This window comes from Austrofundulus limnaeus, unplaced genomic scaffold (assembly GCF_001266775.1).
Source record: "Austrofundulus limnaeus strain Quisiro unplaced genomic scaffold, Austrofundulus_limnaeus-1.0 Scaffold82, whole genome shotgun sequence".
In the NCBI taxonomy this organism is placed as follows: Eukaryota; Metazoa; Chordata; class Actinopteri; order Cyprinodontiformes; family Rivulidae; genus Austrofundulus; species Austrofundulus limnaeus.
The window spans coordinates 1,278,837-1,296,787 of record NW_013952484.1 but is presented as its reverse complement, the minus strand read 5'-3'; the positions used below and the strand labels follow the sequence as shown (position 1 = coordinate 1,296,787).

At 38.3% G+C, this 17,951-nt stretch overlaps 1 protein-coding gene across 1 annotated transcript in view; it reads left to right on the top strand.

Moving 5' to 3' along the window:
• Positions 1 to 17,951, top strand: part of adgb (androglobin) — a gene marked incomplete in the record, with an annotated part of 38,858 nt that overhangs the window by 15,469 nt on the left and 5,438 nt on the right. Inside the window, 16 exon segments of the mRNA XM_014011577.1 lie at positions 3,009 to 3,054; positions 3,906 to 4,008; positions 4,163 to 4,226; positions 4,402 to 4,470; positions 4,814 to 4,913; positions 5,169 to 5,307; positions 6,826 to 6,940; positions 7,113 to 7,271; positions 7,537 to 7,675; positions 9,386 to 9,479; positions 11,546 to 11,677; positions 11,884 to 12,031; positions 12,218 to 12,402; positions 12,562 to 12,728; positions 13,587 to 13,723; positions 15,956 to 16,067. Coding sequence (XP_013867031.1) covers positions 3,009 to 3,054; positions 3,906 to 4,008; positions 4,163 to 4,226; positions 4,402 to 4,470; positions 4,814 to 4,913; positions 5,169 to 5,307; positions 6,826 to 6,940; positions 7,113 to 7,271; positions 7,537 to 7,675; positions 9,386 to 9,479; positions 11,546 to 11,677; positions 11,884 to 12,031; positions 12,218 to 12,402; positions 12,562 to 12,728; positions 13,587 to 13,723; positions 15,956 to 16,067 — 1,909 coding nt within the window.

Genomic DNA, 17,951 nt, shown 5'->3' with positions numbered 1-17,951 from the left:
TGGTGAGCCATCAGTGTCTATGTCTCTTGGGGGGGTTCATTATTACATTTCACTCCTAGCACACAGAGGAAAAAATAGTCCATATTAATCACCCTCTTGTGTAACTGTGACCAGTTATAGAGCAATGAGGTGAGGGCAGTGCAGACATGCTAATGCAATGTCATTTTATGTACACACACACAGACGTTTTGGGCTCTCAGTTTGCATATGGCTGCCATATTTATTGTGACTGTGACCCTGCTCCTCTCAAGCACATGCTGGGTCACATGCTGAGAAACTGTGAATCAAGCAAGGGTGACTTGTGCTGTTTTGACCCCTCCTACTGTTTCTGTCAGTCCTGGCCCACAGAATTGAGCTGTGTGTGTGTAACTCCAGGATAAAAGGGAAGTTCTGTCACGTGGCGCCTCTAATACCCTCAGTAGCCCACTCACTTCACTGTGTGTGAGCTAAAGCTTTAGATTCTGGTATAAGCTCATCATTATGTTTGGATTGTGGTTATTTAGTTAATAAATTTTAAATAGGCCAGCACATGCTTTTGTTTGTTTAAGGGGGAACTCTTCAATATAAAAGCTATCTTTTTGAGAATTGAAGCTTAATGTGTGTTAAATAAAGTCCATTTAAGAGTAGGATTATATGTGCCCTCTAATAACTATAGAGACTTGACTATAATCTGATCATAAGAAGAAAAAAAAGCTGTCTCCTTTTGAAATCTGCAGCTAAACGTCCCAGGGCCCTTCTGTGCAAAATCTATCAGTCTCAATATCCCCGTTCTATACAGACAGATAAGACAAATAGTCTCATGAAGTTCTGCACTGCAGGAGCACAGAACATCTTGTGCCTTGAAGCCTCACTGAAAGTTCCATGCACTTTTGCGAACGTGCACACAAACATGTACATATTGACATTTGTGTTGCAGGAAAGCTCTTGTATAGAGGCAGAGAGGAGGTCAAGTGTGCCTCCCGATCACAATGCCTCTCTCCGTCTGTCTGTGTCTCTGGGTACTTATTTGAATAAGTGATGACTCACATCCAGCTACACGCACAATCTCTCTCCCACTGAGTCGTCAGAGTCTTGGCAGGGGTTGCTTTGAAGTTACACAATACAAAGACGCACTTCTTGTTCATAACCGAGTAAACTGTTGTACGTTTCTTTTACAAAATGGAGGACAAACCTCAAGTGAATGGACTTGTAGAGAAGTTCAGATAACTGTTATAAGGTGACTACACTTTTAATAATATCTATCATATTTATTCAAGTAGAATACGTAAAATTAAATCCATAAAATCATCCATAAAGTTGGGGGGTAGTACTATACTCAGATAAATATTTTTACTTGTGTATTTTAACTGAAATATCAGCTTCATTCACAAAATGCCTGAGTCCGGAAATGAGACTGCGTMGTAAAAAGCAGTTGAAATGAGCTCGCCTCTGACACTCCTCTGTGCTTCAGAGCGAGATAATAACAGATCCAGGCAGGTGACATGATGTGAAAAAAAAGGTGGAGGGTATTCCTGCACCTCCAGTAATAATGAACTAATGACATTAGCGTGTGACCGGGCCGCTCCTCGAACAACAACAAACACAGGTTCATCTGTAATAGCTGCCGTCTACCGGTGTTCTGAAAAAGTTTGTATCCCTGAAAAAACATTTCCCCACCAGAGGGGGCGCTCGCGAGTAGGAAGTAATCTGCTTTCCCCCCACAAGATGGCCCAAATCTCATGTGAAGTCTCTGACTTTTGTGTTGGCGCCTCCTGGTGGACTGTGTGTAAAATGCCAGAATTCATATGATGCTGCTACAGCTGATATATATTTGTTGTCAAAATACCTTTTCATACATATGTTGTTAAAATAAAATGAACAGTCCAATGATCATTTTACTGATATGTATAAAGACTGCAAAGGCTGAAAAATCTTGAAGTCTGTATGAAATTGGAGGTAGTTTGAGGATTAAATTTTTTATGCTTTTTAAGCTCAAAGTGGGGGTCGTATTATACATGAGATTGTATTATACACGAATAAATATGGTAAATCCTTTTCCAGAATATTATCTTTGTTTCCTGCCTAATTAAGTAATTTGTATATTATATACTGTGGCAGCCATTTACAACAAATTTATCTTTGTATTGGGGTGTAACAACGCATAACTTCACATCAATACAATATATCGATTACTTTTGTATTACAAGGCAAAAAGAACTGATGTATTTCATCATCATATGTCCATCTAACAATCATTTAATGATTGTGTTTAATGGATATATATCGCATTAAATCAATTACAGACTTGTGAATTGAACTGAATCCAAATTGTATCATGACAATCAGTGTTTTACACCCATAGTATATAACATTCACTTTACCCCAAACCAAGTTATTATGTATTCATTAGTTACATTTAAAAGCCCCATCATAAAAAGTATGCTAAGAAACAATAAATACAGTAGCTATAAATGTTTCCATTGATTCAGTCCCCTGGTTTGTGGGTGACAGAGAAAACAAGCACTCCATTTTAACAGGAAAGAGACCTCCAGCAGACTCGAGAAGGGTGTCCATATGCTTCAACCAGTTGGGGTGTGAGGGGACAGGAGAAGTGCACAAACTAACACAAATAAACCAGATAAGAAATTCAAAATTGGAGGCMTGTAAAGAACAGACTCGTTAGCCATATCTATTTTCATTTGCTCTAAAGACAGGCAGGAAATCAGAGCTGCTGTGTAAATTACCTCTAAAAGAAACAACAGACTACACAACATGCTAATTCCTCATCTGTCACTCACATTCAAAATAAATTAGAGCCAGTAGTTGCTAGTGGTGTTTTTAGCAGGGGAGGAGCAGCTCCTGTCACATTAAACTGCGTCTCAGTGTTGGGCGAGAATGGCACAACACCACAACAGGCAAGAAACTACCAGAGGGTAGGAGCGTATCTCTTGCAGTGGAACTCTGTCAGCAGCCCACAGTTCATGCCTCTCTCACTTTTTCTTTTTTTACTCCCTCGTTTGTCCCTGTAGGTTACAGCAGAGGACAAGAGAGAGGACAGCGATCCCATCTCCAATGGTAAAAGCTCTTCCTGTGCGATGCTTCCAGTATTTGAAAGATAAATCAGAATGCAGGATTGTCTTATCAGATGTCAAATATTGGACTACCAAAATGGAAAAATCCTCATTATGTTTTGCTGGTGTTTTAAGGATTCCCATAATTGGTTTACTTAAACAGGGTCAGTGCAGTGAAGCCCAGTTAATGTGATTAGAAGTATTTACATCCATCTTCCCCCCTCTCTATGGGCCAAGATCATTTCAAAAAGATGGGACTAAAATTATGCTTTGTGACATCAAGGCAATTCTCTGCCTTTTTTCCTCTGCCCTCGTTTAGTTGCTTAGTAACACCTGCAATTGGAGTTTGGAGACCACCATCGCTGAGCTGCAGAGATACTGGCCCTCGGCCGCCTCAGCTTACTGATCAGAATTCTGCTTGGAGTAGAGCTCGGGGGCAGACCGTTTGTGTGTGCACGTGTGTGTTTTTGGGGAAGGAGAGCGTCTCTGTGCATATGTGTGTGCTGGAGATGGTGGGAGTCTGAGTGGGAGTGTGGATGTGCGTGTGTGCTTACACTATGCCATTATGTGGGAGTTTGGCCAGTTCGACTTACTGTAATGATTTCAGTCTAGGAGAACTTGCTGTGAGTCACAAGCATTTTGTTGCTTGCAGCATTTTGAGACTTGAGATTTCACCATCAGCTCTATATCAAATAATTGGCACTGGGTGWGACATCATTTCAGTTGATACAGTACTTCTTGATTGGGAAATATTTTTCCATTGTTGGGAAAAGTGCATGTTGGGAATTTATTTTTAGCAACAGAAAAATCATATGAAACCACACTGCATAATCTTTTAAATAATTTGATTTTCAGATAGACCAGCAACTTCCATGAATAATCCCATCGCTAAGGAATCCTCAGATGTTTCCTTTCAGAAGATCTGCATGGAGCTTGATGACTTTGCAAAATGCTTCCAGTGAGACACAGTGTGAACATGCAGGAACACATATTTAGATTGTACACATGATGCTCWTAGTTCTAAAAAGAAAGTAGAATAGTTGGGTGGTAAAAAATGTATTGAGCTGCCTGAGCAACATAAAAAATTTAAAAATATATATTTTTATTTTCAGGACTTTCCTTGTCTTTTACAAGCCACTCGTCTATCCTCATCAGATACAAAAGTCACATTTTAAGGTACAAAATRTAAATCAAATAGAACTCATTGATTTTTTTCTGATTAACTTTGCATAACTGTGCATTCCAAAGTTTAGATTTTATTTAGTGTTTTTATTTTATTTACTGTTTGTGATTATGATTGTTCTAATGGATTGATTAGTAAACAGTAACTATATTATTTATTTGTCAACAGAGTACTGTCCTACCCAAAACTATAGGCAGCCTGACGTGCTCTGGGTCCCTGACTGTGGCAAGCTCTGAAGTACTGATGCAAACACACACATGAACAAACACCAAAGATTAATTTAATATTTGTTTTCACACTTTTTACTCGTAACATTTATGTTTTATTGTATTCTGCTTCAGCTTTTGCAGCATTTGTTTACTTTATCACATGCTCTCGAGGCGTCTTGCTTAAATGTCAACTCAATCATATTTTTACTCAACCGAGCTGAGACAGGTTTTATCAGTTAATCATTCCTCTCTGTGGCTTTCTGCACTTTCCCTTGTACCGTTCAGTGTCTGCTTCTGAATCAATATCTAAGAAGTGTGCGTGTGTGTGTGCGTGTGTGTGTGTGTGTGTGTGTGTGTGTGTGTTCCTGCAGCGTATAGAAGTGAAAGGCACTTACTACCTGTGTGTGGACAGTCTGCAACCTTCCCAGATCCTCATCGGTTTATCTGCTCTTCTTCTCTGGGGAGATGCAGGTGAGCAGAATAACAATTGTTTGTGCACTCTGACACACAAATCCATACTTTCCAGTGTTTATGCACATTTAATTTAATATGTGTATTAATAATCCTATGACATCACGTTTCTAATTATGTATTTTGTGATTCATAGAAACCATAAATTATGAACACATATTCATTTAATGAAAACACAACTGTTACCCATGACTTTTATTGTGGTAAACTGCATGATATGTAATATTTTTTGTAACTTTTCATTTTCTCCTATAGAAAAGCAAATATCTGGTGTTTGTCGACCCGCAGTGCTGATTATTCAGCCTTACTCCTGGACAAGTATGCAGTCTCAGCTGCCAGTTCTCACCATCAAGACCACCTGCTCAAAGGCAGCTATGCTTGGCATACCCACGGGGTAGGACAAATCTGTCAGAGGCTGAGTTCCTTGTAATCGACTAATTAAATTAGAGGCTTGGACCAAGTTTGTAAACATCGTCACTGGATGTTAATAAACTATTTTTAGAAGATTTTTTGAAGCTTTTTTCAGGACATTTTTGTTATGACTTTTGGTACTTTAGGAATTTATACTTTTATTTGGCTTTTTTGGACATGCTTTTCTCACTAAAACTAAATGTAAATCTTCATCAACATTCTTAAGAAACTTCAAAATGTTTATAAATCCAAGCTGTTTTAAGTTAGTTTCAGGGTTTTTTTGAGCCATTCAGAAAAAGTCTTTCAGCATCAAGCATTCACACTACATTTTTGCAAGAAATGCAAGTTCTCTAGCTTGATTTGTAAGTCTTGATTCTTGTTTTTGTGTAATCAAAAATATTAACATGTAATCAAACTTTACACATAACCAAACATTTAGTGACATGTTTGCTTGTGACTGTTCTGATCAAAGATTTTCTGCTTTAAAACCCAAAAGTCTTCAGTGAACAAAAACAATGAAATTTGACTTGTTGTTCTCTTTTGGAGTGGACTGTATGTGCTGTTTTTGTGCAACACAGGKGTCTTTTTATAAAGTGAAAATGTGTTTGAAGCCCTTTTCATTCTTGGTTTAATCTTTACAGTGATAAAATGTCTACTAAAGGTTCTTAGAATGTGAGCAGAGAATATTTTCCAACCCCAACTGCTCTGAAAAACAGTAAAAAGCACCTGTCCCAGTCTCTATTAATGGGAGCAGCTTGGCCTAGAAGCAGAGGGCCTAGTTTCTGGGGTCAGGTGGAGGTGTGCAACGCTGCAGTTGCCACTGGGCCATAATCACACTCAGCTTACAGTGCCCTACGGTTCGTCCTCTTTAACACTTACTGACTGATGACATCCAAGATTTTTGCCAGCAATCATTTTGTACACTTGTGCATGATGTATCCACATGTGCTTGGCTCATAATTTAATGATCCATCTTTCTCTTAAGTCTCTGCACATTTTTGTAACAGTCATATGCAAATTCTTGACTCTTTTTGTGATCTTTCTTTTTCATTTTATTTTTCTTATTTTTGCCTTGACTCCTTTGTTTTTTTCCTTCCTTTTTATTTCTTCTGGTCTGCTCCTGCAGCTCCAGTCTTGCACTGTTGCAGTGCTCATCCATYTAGTTAGACTGTTATGGGTGAATTATGTAAAGTTAATGGGGCCAGGCTTGTGAGGTTCCACTCTCTCATGCCTGATCAGGTCTGTGAAGTCAGCTGGGTGTTTGCTAGGCAGACAGGATACGATACTTSTTACTGTTCAACCCACAAAATAACGGTCAGACCCGAGCAGTCCTGTTTCCAAACAGGTTWGGACTTTTAAAATTAACGTATCAATTTGCAGCATCATTAAAGCGACAGACTTTTATCACAGATGTTTATCGGAGCTGTTTAATACTGTGAGGTAAACCTGGACGATATGGTCTGGCTTTGAAAATATGATTGGTTATCATTCTCCCCATCAGGCGCCACGTGTTCTGTGTCCGAATCCACGCACCGCTGGGTTACCACATCCACCTGTGCAGCAACACACCTTTTGTCTTAGGGGATGAAGAAACGATCATGTCACACCTCACAAAGGTGAGCATTTCAGGTAGTTCTTCGCAATGTTGCTTACCCCATTTGACAGTATATGGTCCATAGGTTTGTGTAATTATTCTTGGGTTTATTATTAATAATAATAAAGTAAAGTTTACTTATATAGCATCTTTCATAGACATAAAATCACAACAAAAATGTATTTTCTCAACAGGAAAGTGCTTGCTTTACTGARAAGGCTTTGTCCATATTTGGGGCCCTGTCCAGAGTGGTGGCTTCCTTTAATGATGAGCTGGAGCTAGCAGTTCTTCACAAGGCTTTGGAAGAGACTCAGAATATCAGCACCAGCACAGAGGCCCAGGACCTCCACAAGGTACTTCCATTATAAATTCTTTAAATCTCTTTTTTACTAGATACACCCCWAGAAAAAAAGATTTAAGAACTCATTTAGCTACTTTTTCAAATAAAATGTTTTCTGTACAGTCTAATAACTCTAATGTGGTATGTTAAAGCAGTTTATACTGAAAGGTAAATGCACCAAAGAACTGAGTTTTAATTCTTATGTAAATGTTAATTTTTATTTATTTGCATTTATGTTAAGTACAAATAAGTGTGTGTGTGTGTATGTTGGGGACAAGGTGTTGAACTCAGCAGTTTACAACATGGTCTGTGAGGCCCTGGGCAGACAGCTGACAGCAGAGGAGCAGTTTGCTGTCCAGACTCTTACTGCTGACCCCTCACTTCTGACATCTGACTCTGAAGGATTTCCTCATACCCGTAGGTCCTGTTTGTGTGGTTTCTGAGTTAAAAATGTATGAAATGTATGTTATCTGGGTGTGTACTTTTTGTTTAGTAATCATCTAAAGCATTTAACAGGTAAATTATTTCTGAGTGAACAGTTTGAATTTCACTGTTTTTCATAAATTGCTGCTGATGTATGMAATTTAGTCTTTGGTCAAGTTTTATTAAAACAAAGTTAATTCTTTTTATTCTTGTTTTTAAATGGGACATATCATGCAAAGTCCACTTTTAAGCCATTAAATACATATTGTTGTGTACTCAGGCTCAGGTGTACTTAGGTTCAGTTGGTAGAACTGTGGCCTTCTTACAAGAAGGTTGCCGGATCAAATCCTGGCCGAGGACCTTTCTGGGTATATTTGCATGTTCTCCCTGTGCATTCTCTCAAGGCACTCCGTCCCACTGACCAAAAACATGACTGTTAGGTTAATTAGTAACTCTAAGTTGTCCTTAGGTGTGAGTTAAAAAATGAATGGTTGTTTGTCTCTGTGTCACCCTGTGGACTGGAGACCAGTCCAGGGTGTACCCCACCCCTCTCATAGTCACTGGTGGATATGGACACCAGTGACTCCTGTGACCCTATAAAGAAAAAGCAGGGATGGATTTTAAGTTCTACTTTAAAAAGATTTGTTTTATCAGTATTTTATCTTAATTAGTGTCTRTATCAGAAAATACTGGCTGCCAGGTTTAGAGCAGAAGCACAAGTATTGATGAGACTGACATCCTAATGCAGTATACCATAAAAAAATGAAGCGTGGTCACAAAGAATATGCAGCAAAAAATAAAAAAAATAAATAAAATAAAGCCCTTGTGCAAACATTTCTGCATCTTTAAACCTTTCATTGGGGACAGGAAACAAATGGATATCATGGAGACGGTGGATACTTTACAGAAAAGACATAATTGCATGTCAACATAGAACTTGGGAGGTTTTCTTATGTAAATCTATTCTGCAATTTTGCTTYAGAAAAATGTATATAAAGGTGCATCATGCTGCAGTTAGTTCCTGAGGAAAYGCTCATGTGTCACATTTCTATTTATTCCTGTCGCCTGAGGCTAGCTGTGGCAACTCCAGGCACAACACAAGATAGTGTCAAAACAAAACACCAGTTGTGTTGAGATGTTGCCTCTTTTTTAAACTTCAGTATGGTGAGTCTTTCAAACATCCCAAACACTTAACACCATTACAGAAGCCRTCTGCTTTAAGTGCTGATGGGTATCTGCTGTTACCGTGAGGTAAACCTACCTCATTCATAAATCTATAATAATGATCTGTCATTATTTTTCTCAGTTTCAGTTGTTTACTTCTCAAAGCACGAMGTGCACCTTGCACGAGTGGTGTTTACAGGAGGAAATATAGCAACAAAACACTTGTAGATTAGAAGCAACACCTTCATAGTTCTTATTTTAAATAGCTAAAAAATGAGAGAAAGATAAAGTTAAATGTRGAAAACGTGTGAAATCTCAAAATACAAAAATCTGGAAATCAAAAGAGCAAAGCACAGAAACAAAACCAGCACTCAAACTGTAAACCTTGAAACAAAAACAGACAAAATTAATTAGAAATGTTTTTATTGCCTATCCTGAACTAGTTCATTTACAATTATTTTTTGTGTTCATACCACAGGAACGTTTGATTATAATTTTTTATTGTTTCTGTGTTTCTGTTTGTTTGCTCATGTTATCCAGGAACAGAGGAGARCCTTAGAGCTTTTAAGATCCTGTCAGACATGTGGCCAAAGATTGAATCAGATGCAGAAAAACATGCTGCCTTCTTGTTACGGTAAACGGAGACTGTTGATAAAATGTATGCTACTTTAATGTTGAATAAAAAATTTCCTCCTATACACTTGAGCCTTTCTACGGAGCTCGTCTGGGGACATTGGATACAATTTCTTTTTTTATAATTATGTTGTGGCTGCAAAATAATTATTGCAGTCATTTTCATGCAGAGGCTTTTGGTTTTTTTTACACACAGAAAACAAAAAGTTTCCCGATACACACATAGGGCGATCAATGCCACCTTATACTTAGCCTACTATGGAAAATGAACAGTTTATATTAATATACACCAAATAATAAGTGTAGGCAGTTGTGGGCAGCGCTAACCCAAAAATTAGCTCCGCAATTTCTAAAGCGCTTATGAAAATATTTAGGTCCGCAACTTCAAAAACACTGATGCTACAGGAAAACTAGCGGATGCAAATTTTAAAGCGCAAGTTCAATTTGATACTTACTAGCTGGCAACAATTCATGAACAATATATGCACAACTCTGCAAACTAGCAGTGTATGAACCCTTGTACAGCTTAATCCTACAACCATCGATTGCTGGGGATGTGATTTCCTGAAACAGACCTTTGGCTCCTGGTGTAAAAATTAAATAGTTGTTGAGGATTGCTAGTTCGGCTGCTTATTTGTCTTTTTCTTTTGTTTGTTGTAGATTTTTCATTAAAGAGGCATCAATAAAGCAATTTTAAAACTGTTTATTGGAAAACTGAAACAATGCATTCTGGGTACATGACGGATTTGATTTGTGACGGGAAACGAAAGTTTTCCATGTAGTTGCTCCAGTTGACCACTAGATGTCTGTCTAACCCTGTTGGCAGATTGCTTCGACCAGTTACGTCAAGTATTGAGCTCCAGCGTTTAAACTTTTTTTTTTTTTAAAAAGGAGCTCCGGCTGTAAAGTAAAATAAATCAATAATACAAAATTTTAGTATAGGTTACAAACGTTTACTGTTTTTGCTGGGAAAGGGAGTACTAAACACTGCCCTCCTGCTACGTAAGCAGACACAAAGCGTTGTGGGAAATGAGACCCGTGACCGAAAGCAACAGTCAGCAAGGATGTATACGTTTCCAATACATGTGTTTATCTGGGAGGTGTGCTGTTGCACAGATCACGGGTGTTGTGATTTATTGACAGCCATACCTTCTGCTGTTAAAGATAATGATGACTTGTAGATAATTAGTTATTAGCAGTACTGAATTTTCATTTTAGAAAGTGCAAATCTGCTTATAAACTATAAAAATTAGTAAGGCCGCTAAAGCGCAAATGAAATGTTTAGGTCCACAATTAACGGATTTGCATTTTAGCGGTCTAGTGCCCACCACTAAGTTACCTTACCTAGTTACGTAGGTACGTAACTTTGAACAGTTCAAAACAAAAACAACACTGCTCAAAATGATCTCTGTCACGTGGCCATTTGTTGTTAATGTGTGGCCACGAGACACTTTTTMTTATTATTWTTYATTAAGTGTCACTGGACGGGTACCATATGGGCACTGTGGATGTTTTCTAACACAAAGGTTGTTATTTTGAGAGAATATGAGCGCAGCCTGACTGCAGTCTTGTGCCACTGCTGTGCACAGTGTATGACACGCACACAGCCTCTCTGATGCACTGCATGCTCAGAGTCTGCCCCCTCTCCTGGTTGTGACAGACTGTTGGGGCCATGCAGGGAGCATTTTCCACATTGTGCTCCATCTTTTCCCAGTGGTACCATCTGCTGTTTATACTCTCCCCGTTCCAATCAGCTAGTGGCGTCTGCCGAATGACCTGCTGCCTGGGGAAGCATGTTTGTACACGAACACCAAAAGCTCAGTCAGTGTGTGTATGGAGGGCAATGAGAGGTGTATGTCGGCTGTTGTAAACCCTTGGAGCATGTGCTTGTCTAAACTGACAGAAATGTCCACTTTATGCTGACAGGCAAAGTGCACATCTTTTTCTCCATTGAGCTCTTCTATTTATGTTTTTAATGTCATTTGTAGAAATTTACATTAGTGAAAACATTTTGTTTTGGTGTTTTTAATATATAAAACATTCTCTTGCTGTCTGTTATCTGCTCAGGTACATCATTAAACATTCTGGGAYGAACGACAGACTTTGCCCTGGTTTACAGGATGACTCGACCAAAGTCACCTTTGCTGATTATACTGTCTCTCTCCAAGACACATCCAGCACCTGGGTTTTGATCTTTAGGTTAGAGAAGTTTTAGTTTTCACGTCTTCACRATGTTTGGAAAATCTGGTTTAAACATAATATGGTGTATTATTTCTGAAGGTCTCATACTGTAAAAAAAAACAAAAAACATTTTGTTTCTCTGCAACATTTCCAGCCTTCATTGTGCTCCTAAACTGCCCTTGAAAGTTCATCTCTCTCCATTTTCTTTTTGCTTGTTTGCATAGAGAGGTGTTCYTTGTTCCTGAGGAGATGTTGCTGGTACCCAAAGTTTACTCCCCCTTTCCTAACTGTTTGCTTTACGTCATAAACAATGATACAGGAGAGGAGTTGTACAAGCTCAAACCACTCCCCCGTGTTTATCAACCCAATGAGGTCTGTAGAAATGAACTGTTGCACGAGTTCACATTCATTTTGGAAACAGCAACGCTGTAACCAAGTTTGTAAACAGCTATTTTATTGTGCTAAATACATATACACAACATACATATTATACTTGTTTTCCTAGTTTACATTAGTCTCAAAATAGATGTTTTGTCTTTATTTTATTTTTTGTCACAGCATGGTTATACTTTCGTAGCTGAGGCTTTTACTCATGAAAAACCCTCTGGGGGTGCCAAGTGGAGGATGCGGTTGATTGGCACAAATGAACTTCCAAAACTGCCTCGTGAAGCTCCTCTTAATGCATTCTCTGTAAAGGAAATCAAGGATTGTTACATTCCAAACAATAAAAATATCATATGTCGGTGAGAGAATGATTGCACTGTATTTTTTGATAACAGTTTAAGAGTGTATAACATTTATTAAAAATCAAGAGAGTGCACTAAAAAGTGTGCACATTAAATATTCTAACATTAATACTGAGACTAATGAGGCTGCTATATTCATCTGAAATCTTCCCACAGTTACTGTGTTCAGGTGGTCACAGACAGCGTGGGAACAATTCAGTTTGAAACATCCAACCCAGATGTTGTCATACGTCTGTCTGTTCTGGACCAGGAGAAAGAAGTGGCCGGCATTACTGGGAGAGGTTTTGTCTTACTTCCTGTGTTCCACTTCCTTGCCAAGAAAGGTTAATAGTTGTTATTCTTATGTGTTTTCTGAAGTAGCTCATTATGATTGCTGCAAAGAAACTGTGAATCAAAGTTTTTTATGTGCTAGAAAGTTACAAATTCATTATTTGTTGAGTTGTAAACATATCTCAAAAGGTTAAATTTAATACTTCACTGCTTATAGATTAAAAAAAACAAAACACTTATTTTTTACCTATAAAGTACAGGTTCACACTGCAGGCAAATGTGACCCATATTAGATTTTTTTCCTCACAGTCTGAACGTGATATCCAAATTTTTTTTAAAATCCGACCCAGATCTTTTCAGTATTTGCTACTAAATCAGATACATTTCTGATGTTTTTTTAATGTAACTGCAGTTTGAACGCTCATCGTTTTTCATTCAACTTTTGCTTCAGCGAGGTGTGAGTGGATCGATTCAAGCATTTAGAATATTGTTACCAACCACATGCAGTTTAAATCTTGTAGCTGTGCATATCATTAGAATTGACACGCTAACATGTAGCATCCATAGGCTACTTCTGTAAACAGCGAGCTGAACGTCACGTTCAGCTCGCTGTTTACAGAAGTAGCCTATGGATGCTACATGTTAGCAGTGACGTCATTTTCTGCTCACGCGGGTCACATCAGGACTGTCTGTGGTTCATACTGGAGTCTGATAGAGGTCGCATTTAAAATATATGAATGTTCACACCAAAAAATGGATTTTTCAAACCATCAGAGCTGAGCSAGCTGAGCATTTAAGACCTGCAGTGTGAACCTAGCCTAAGAGATTGAAAAGTGGATGAAGAAATACATTTCTGAACGGTGGTGTCCGTTCCAAAATCTGGACTGAAGTGAAGCTGCCTTYTGTTCCAGAGCCCGGTTCCACAGAAGAGAAGAACCAGATTGAATCCCCCACTAAGGACGCACCGCAGCAAAGAAATGTGACAGAAAGTTCGGTCAGAAAATCCGACTCCTCGTCCGACCAGAACCAGACTCCCACGAYGACTGTGGTATCACTGATAACACTTAACGGTTTCACTTTCATGCACATCTCACTTTCCCTTTCTGTCTTTCTCACCCACTTGGTTGCTGTCTGTCCTTATCATTTTTCCCTGCCAGATAAAGTCCTGATTGTAGGCACATACACACTAGTGCGTGAATTTGCATTCACCCACACACATTCACACTGAAAAAATCTGAGAAAAAGAAGAGCAGCAGAATTTGGAGGGATATTTTTGTTGTTACTCTCTGACTTATCAGTGGTTGTCATGAGCAGTAAAATGTGCAAGAATTATTGTCTGTTAACCAGACATGTTGTCACAGTTCAACAACAGATACTCTGTATAATCATAGGTTTACATGTGTTGTAACTAATACAAATCAAATTGAATTATTTCAATATTTCCTCATCAAATGCCTCTTATTAAATACAACAAATTAAATTAAGTGAAAGTTTTATGTAAGTACAGCAACAAAACAAAAAAACAATGTTTAGGTTATTCATAGGCATTTCAGAAATCCTAAGCACAATTTACTAAATACATTTGAGTGGTTTATTTCATTCGTCCACCCCACCACGATCAGAACCAACAACCTTGCAGCCTCTTCAACATTAGAGGAGCAGAAAATGGCTCACTCAGATTAAATGCCTCCTTCCTCTACTGGGATGTGGCTGAAATTCTGTCTGAGGTAGAAGTCAAAGATCTCTGACAGATTCTTCCGTCAGGCATTTCCTGCAAACTTTCACTACACAGTGTGGATCCACTGGGTCTGTCCAGCATCCAACCTCGCCATCTGATCCTAGTCACCTCCAGGTGTGATCAGTCCCCAGCTCAGCTCTTCTCCTCACACAAGTGACCAAAACATCAGCAGATCGGACGACACAAATAAGTCTATCATTGCCTAGCCTCCCAGGGTGTCCTGGAACGTTGTTRAGGACCGACTGCTGCTAGCACTGAAGTCTAATAATACAGTAGAGCACTGTTCAGGCTCAGATCAGAAAGTATTAAAAATGTCAATTCACCTGGTAAAGCTACATGAGAATAAAATTCCTTTTTTTGCTGCATCCTGTGTGCCTCTCTGCCAACTAAGGTTTCACTTTGAAATTTTTTGTAAAGTCTTTTCAACTTGAAGGGATCCCTGATTAGTTGTAACATTAGRCTTTATTTGATAAACATATTTAACTGTAAAATAAAGACTGTAAAAATACTGTAGGATGTTCAGATTTATCATTTTTCAAACTAAAAGTTTAAAAATATATTACACAGACGGGGCCATTTTATTTACACACAAAGCATTCTGGGTAAATGATGACGTGGATAGGTCCTCTGTGCGAGGCTGCTAGCGAGCTATATCCACCCTGAAGGTTAATCTTGGACAATATCTGATGATCGACTCTTTTAAATGAAACCAGAGAGCGTTGACAGAGAGGAGAAGGTAGAAAAGACTCAGCCTGTAACTGAAAATATGGATGGAGGACAACAGAGCTGCTTCATGGAAGAAGAACCTCAGCTTAGCCTGTTAGCTTTAGCGTTAGCCCTGATGCTATCACCATATATATGTATTAGCTCAGTGCTACACATTCTCCTCTTGTCACTGAGGTCCTCCATCCACATGACAGAGAGAGGAACGCAAAAATGACTCAGCTGCAACTGAAAATATGGATGGAGGACCTCAGTTTAGCTTGTTTGTCGCGCTAGTGCCGAGCTAATACATATAAGGCAATATAGCGTCTGTGCTAGTGCAAAGGCTAACAGGCTAAGCTAAGGTTCTTCTTCCATGAAGCAGCTCTGTTGTCCTCCATCCATATTTTCAGTTAAAATATATATTTAAAAATTATAAAAACTAAACAGCCTACAGTATTTTTTACAGTCTTTATTTTACAGTTAAAATAAAAAAAATTATCAAAAAAATTCTAATGTTACAACTAATCGTGGATCCCTTTAATGTCATACATGTGGGAGTTTTCACCCATGATGTAATCTTATAAGGTCTTTGCCTCCTTTTACTTTTGTGCTTCAGTGAAAGAGGGCAAAGAAGAGCAAACACACGTTTTTTAAAGACTACTCTTTTTTTTCCTGAATCATCCATCTAGTTTATGCCTATATGTTCATGATGAAATTTCAGTTTTATAGCTACAGTGTTGTATAACACATGCATGTATGTAAATCCTTTTCTACTGTACGTTCATTGTCTGTTGATGTGTTTTATGTGATGTGAATTTACTCATTTGTGTTTTACAGGATCATAAGTACGTGGTGCAAACAGAAGTGCTGTACAAGAGCTGGAATTTGGATGAATCTCAGTTGGCTTATATCCAAATGCTCGAAGACATGAAGAAAGCTGAACGGAAAGGTGGATACTGTTCATAAGACAATCATAATGCCACATCAAACAGTTGAGACATTTTTAGTGACGGATGGGAATGCCAGAAAAGCTACTCACAACAACAGGAATATTATGAGCTGAACATGTTTTATATAAATTATAGATGATTCAGATTGCCTCCAAAACACATTCCTGCAGGGAGCCATGAAGCATTTTCCTTTTTACTATTGCATATAAAAATAGTCAGCATTTGAGCCTGAAGTTATGTTGTAAGATTCCTAATATGCCAGTTGTTGTGAACATTTTTATTTATTTTTTGTTTCTAATTTGAAATAGGTCTAATGCTCAGGAAGCAGTGTCAGAGGCTAAGGCAGAAGCAGTTCATCATCTGTTTGATAGCCAGAGGCCTGTAATCGCCAGCCTAATAAAAGCCACATGAATACAGCTGCTTTTACAGATCAGAGTGTAATTCCTTTTTGCCACTAGCTGTGGCAGTAATCCTGTCCTCTGTCACCACCTATGCATTTCCATTTCCACTGTAATCATGCTGCACAAATCAGATCAATTGAAAAATCACAGCTTTATTATTTTTTTTCTCCGCCCCCTCTAAGCCTCTTAACTATTTAAAGGGGACGAATGAATAACTGCAAGGGTGGATGATATTTTGATTAAAGGGAGACGATGCATGGGGACAGTTTGCATGACTGCCTGAAGAGAGAGGCCAGTCTGCTGTCACTGAATTCTCACACTCTTTTTTTTTTTTTTTCCTCCGGACAATCGTGCCAAGRTTTATACATTCAGTTTGAATGCCATGAAATCTACTGATCGTGTGCGTTAGAGTCAGGAACAAGAGGATTTGTTGCTGCCCTAGAAACACTATCCCTCTTTAATGTGCTATCTCTTCTTGGATGTGTGATCAAGTTGAGATTTCTGCCAGCAGATGATTGTTGGGTAATGCAAGGGTCAGTTTTCACACACCACTTTCTTGTCTTCTTTTTTTTCCTCCCAATAATTTGATGAAAATGGGTCAGTGTGATGTCAAATGAAGTTGGCTTTTGCCCCCCTGGTGCCCAGGGAAATATCCCAGCAGAAGAGTGAATTAATTTCACCCAATTTAATTCTGTCTCAGTGGTGGGACTGTGGCCTTGATCATGCTCCCTACATGCTACACAAATACACATGCAGCACAGGCAAGGCCAAGCTTTCACATCTAATTTACAGGCTGCTTAACTAACYACAAACAAAATACTAATATCTTAATAAACACATTCCAGTATCAACTGCAACTGTTTATACAACTTGTGTCAGCAATAATAATGTCCTTGACTCTTTTACATTTTTTACTTTTTATAGGAGAAAATTTTAGTTTAGAGCATTCMACTAAATAAAATAAATAAATATTTAATAATCTTTCTAGCTCATCTCTCAGCTTTAAATTAGAAAAGCACAGATTGATGTCTGGATGCATCTTATCACAGTAACTTAATAAGTATGTACCAAAGTGCTCCAACATGGCAGGGAGTCAGTTAAAAAGTGGATTATCTTGTCCTGATGTTGAAAGTGACTCACTTTATCTGAGCTGTGGAGGGAGTGTTTGTTTTAGCTTTAAAGTGCAACACTGCCATCCAGCAGACAGGTTGGTGCACAACAAGCAGAGCTGTTTCCTATCATGGGAGCTTCAGATGATAAAAAGCTTTCAAATAATTTTTTTAGCAATGAAAATTAAAAATAAATGATTGCAGACTTTCTTATAAGAATTAAATTAATCAAAATTATTACTTTCCCCTCGTTGGGGAAACATGAATTATTCACAACACTTTCACAAGTTAGACCATCAGTCTAAGGAGAAAATGTGATAATTTGCACTTTTTTAAAAACAGTTTTGAGTTTTATTTCAACTATTTTTAATCT